At 63.9% G+C, this 4,042-nt stretch overlaps 1 protein-coding gene across 1 annotated transcript in view; it reads left to right on the top strand.

Moving 5' to 3' along the window:
• ADSS1 (adenylosuccinate synthase 1) overlaps nucleotides 1-4,042 on the top strand; it is a 21,890-nt gene that overhangs the window by 12,335 nt on the left and 5,513 nt on the right. The window contains exons 6-8 of the mRNA XM_040641321.1: nucleotides 2,938-3,045; nucleotides 3,148-3,229; nucleotides 3,880-4,006. Of these exons, the coding sequence (XP_040497255.1) occupies nucleotides 2,938-3,045; nucleotides 3,148-3,229; nucleotides 3,880-4,006 (317 nt within the window). The remainder of the gene's footprint in view (nucleotides 1-2,937; nucleotides 3,046-3,147; nucleotides 3,230-3,879; nucleotides 4,007-4,042) is intronic.

Genomic DNA, 4,042 nt, shown 5'->3' with positions numbered 1-4,042 from the left:
CGGATCCCTGACAGCCAGCCAGCGGGGTGGGCTCTCGCAGCCCCAGACTGCTGAGGAGGGCCCTCCCAGCTCGACCCTTGTGTAATAGGGTGTGCACACAGGGGCCGGGGTGCCGGCCTGGAACCCGAGCGTCCGGGCCCGCACAGGCCCCCAGCTCACAGCGCCCTGTCTTCCATGCATCGGCACCACCAGGAAGGACTGGACCCGCCTACTTTCCTGCCGCGCGCGGCCTCCGCTGCCTGCACTCCCGTCGGACTTCGATGAGTTTTCTGCCAGGTACCTGAGCCACCCACAGCCTGGGGGCTGTGTCTGGAGTCGGGCGCCGACACCCAGGCAGGGCAAGAGCTCAGCGGTCACTGTCGCCCCCCGCAGATTCAAGAACCTGGCCCGCCAGCACCAGTCCATGTTCCCCAGCCTAGAAGTGGACGTCGAAGGGCAACTCAAAGCTCTGGTCGGCAGGGCGCGGGCGCGCTGGGTGGGGGTGCGACAGGGGCGCAGCAGGGTGAGGGTGGTGGCATGGTGCGGTGGGGGCGCTGCAGGGGGCGCAAGGGGAGGAGGGCGCAGCGGCGTGGTAAGCAGGCCCTCACCAAAGCACGAGGCACGAGGGCCTTGTCAGACACCCACAGAGCACTCAGGGAGCCACTGTCCCAGGCACACTATGGCGTTGTGTCCTGGGGACCACAGACCTCCAGGTCCCTAGCTTTCCCAAGGACATTTCCCAGGACGTGCTGGGGAAAGAGGCTGTCCCTGTCCTATTTGGGGTAACGGATAAAGATGGCCTTGCTGACTCATACAGGACCTCAATTTAATCCCCTTTGAAGGCCTGTCTCTGAATACAGTCACGTTCTGAGATGAAGGGGTCAGGACTTCAACAGCTGAACCGGCAGGGACACCCACCAGCCCTTGGCTGCAGGAGGAGGCTAGTTCAAACCTCACAGACAAGACGGGGCTGAGGGTTGTTCCCCGGTCCGGACAGGGTGTGCAGGACAGGCACCTTTTGGGAAAGGAACGTGCTGGAAGTGTCAGCTGAGCAGGAGGGCCTGGCCCCACCGCAGCCCTCTGCCTCCCACAGGGCTTTGCTGAGCGGATCCACCCATGGTCCGAGACGGTGTCTACTTTATGTACGCGCTCCATGGCACCCCAAAAATCCTCGTGGAAGGTGCCAATGCAGCCCTCCTTGATATTGATCTCGGTAGGTCCCCAGCCCGACTGATCCCAATGACCCCACGTTCCTGCCTGCTGGGGACCAGGCTGGCTACGACCGATGAGGCAAGGCTGCCTTCCGCAGCCACACTGCCGCCCTGCCCATGACAAGGATCACGCCGCCCCTCATCTTCCTACTTCAGCTGGGAGGGGACGGGAGAGAGCTGACCTAGGCGGAAAGGGAGAGAGGCCAGAGGTGTGCCGGCTCCCAGCGAGGCTTGGTAGAGCCAGTGTGTCCGCGTGCGGCTCTTCTGTCCGTCCTTCTAACCCCGCCACACCAGCACTGAGGCACAGCATGGTACAGGCAGGGGAGGCCCCACCAGCCAATGCCAAGAGCAACCTTCTCCCTCTGTTCCCCCGATCCTACATGGGCCACAGTGGCTTCTGGTGCACGGTGCACATGGGTCACTTACCGGATGGTCCCTGGGACCACCGGCTCTGAGACCCCACCGAGGGATGTGCAGGAGGCCAACCACCCACTGCTCCTTCTGCGTAGCCAGTCCCGGCCAGGTGGTCTGCAGGGGTGGAGGCAGCCCTGACCGGCTCTGTCTTGCAGGGACCTCTCCCTTTGTGACAGTCATCCAACTGACTGGTGGGTGGCGTGTGCACTGCCCGGCATCCCCCACAGAACATAGGCGGAGGTCTCACGGCGTGGTGAAAGCTACACCACACGCTGGGCATTGGCGCCTTTCCCACCGAGCAGATCAAGTGAGTCCCCTGCCCCAGCGGGACCCGGCGGGCGGACGCAGAGGCCGTGCTGGGCGCCAGTGGTGGGCTGTGCGGAGACACACACAGGGCAAGGGCAGGCGGTATCCACAGGTGCACGCGAGGCGTGCGCTCCAACAGCCCACGCCGCACGCTCCCGTGGACCCCGCTCCGGAAGCACACAGTGGCAGGCGGAGTGCCTCACGGGCTCCTCCCAGCACCAGGCGGTGTGGCTCAGGGGTCCGCCAGGATGCTGGCCGCCTTTTTCTCCGCATCAGCTTTGTGCCCTTGGCAGCCAGGGCCACGGCTCTGGTCCTGAGCAGGGGCGTGTGAGGCCAGCGTGGCAGGGAGGAGGCAGCAGAGAGAACGCGGAGCTCGAAGCGGCCAGGCGCAGGCTCCCTTTCATGCCGCGTGGGGCTGCTCTGCTGTCACGCAGGAAATTGGAGACCTGCTACAGAGCCGTGGCCATGGAGTGGGGTGACCACCTGGCAGGAAGAGGCGGCTGGTTGACCTGCTGATTCTCAGATATGCTCACATGCTCAACGGCTTTACCGCGTAAGCAGCCTTTCCAGCACTTCGCTGTGTCGGGTACAGGTCAGAGTCTCCCCTTCTGCTCAGCAGGGCCAAACGGTGGGTGCCGTCAGAGCCGGCCTGCCATCTGCTTCTGAGGCGTGCGGGGACGGGGACCGCAGAGGGCCAGAGGGCGCCAGGCACCTGCAGGAGGTTAAAGTCAAGCGTCTAGACAGGGAGAGTAGCTTCCAGCACCAAGGGCCTCCACTGTAGTCCTCAGCACGACACCTTCTTCACAGGACCTGGCCTGGTTCTTGGCCGGACCTGGAGATATTTCCGCTTTGTGGTCGGCTGGGTGGCCAGCGGAGGGACACACCATCCCCTCATCTAGGGGGTTAGAGTGCTGAAGAGCGGTCCTTGTTTGTAATAGGGGTGCACACAGGGGCCGGGGTGCCGGCCTGGAACCCTGAGCGTCCGGGCTCCGCACAGGCCCCCAGCTCACAGCGCCCTGTCTTCCAGTATCGGCACCACCAGGAAGGGGATCGGACCCGCCTACTCTTCCAAAGCTGCGCGCACGGGCCTCCGCGTCTGCGACCTCCTGTCGGACTTCGATGAGTTTTCTGCCAGGTACCTGAGCCACCCACAGCCTGGGGGGGGGGGCTGTGTCTGGTGCCGAGGGCGCCGACACCCAGGCAGGGCAAGAGCTCGCGGTCACTGTCGCCCCCGCAGATTCAAGAACCTGGCCCGCCAGCACCAGTCCATGTTCCCCAGCCTAGAAGTGGACGTCGAAGGGCAACTCAAAAGGCTCAAGGTCGAGCAGGGGCGCGGGCGCGCGGGGGTGGGGGGTGCGACAGGGGCGCAGCAGGGTGGGAGGTGTGGCATGGTGCGGTGGGGGCGCTGCAGGGGGCGCAAGGGGGAGGAGGGCGCAGCGGGGGCGTGGTAAGCAGGCCTCACCAAAGCACGAGGCACGAGGGCCTTGTCAGACACCCACAGAGCACTCAGGGAGCCACTGTCCCAGGCACGACTATGGCGTGGCTGGCTGTCCTGGGGACCACAGACCTCCAGGTCCCTAGCTTTCCCACAGGGGACATTTCCCAGGACGTGCTGGGGAAAGAGGCTGTCCCTGTCCTATTTGGGGTAACGGATAAAGATGGCCTTGCTGACTCATACAGGGACCTCAATTTAATCCCCTTTGAAGGCCTGTCTCTGAATACAGTCACGTTCTGAGATGAAGGGGGTCAGGACTTCAACAGCTGAACCCGGGCGGGGACACCCACAATTCAGCCCTTGGCTGCAGGAGGAGGCTAGTTCAAACCTCACAGACAAGACGGGGCTGAGGGTTGTTCCAGGTCCCAGGACAGGTGTACAGGACAGGCACCTTTTGGGAAAGGAACGTGCTGGAAGTGTCAGGCTGTCAGGAGGGGCCTGGCCCCACCGCAGCCTCCTCTGCCTCCCCCACAGGGCTTTGCTGAGCGGATCCGACCCATGGTCCGAGACGGTGTCTACTTTATGTACGAGGCGCTCCATGGCACCCCCAAAAAAATCCTCGTGGAAGGTGCCAATGCAGCCCTCCTTGATATTGACTTCGGTAGGTCCCCAGCCCGACTGATCCCAATGACCCCCA

The sequence above is a fragment of the Ursus maritimus genome, unplaced genomic scaffold (assembly GCF_017311325.1).
Source record: "Ursus maritimus isolate PB19 unplaced genomic scaffold, ASM1731132v1 scaffold_25, whole genome shotgun sequence".
NCBI lineage: Eukaryota > Metazoa > Chordata > Mammalia > Carnivora > Ursidae > Ursus > Ursus maritimus.
Note: the sequence above shows the minus strand (reverse complement) of the source record. Positions and strands in the feature narration are given on the sequence as shown.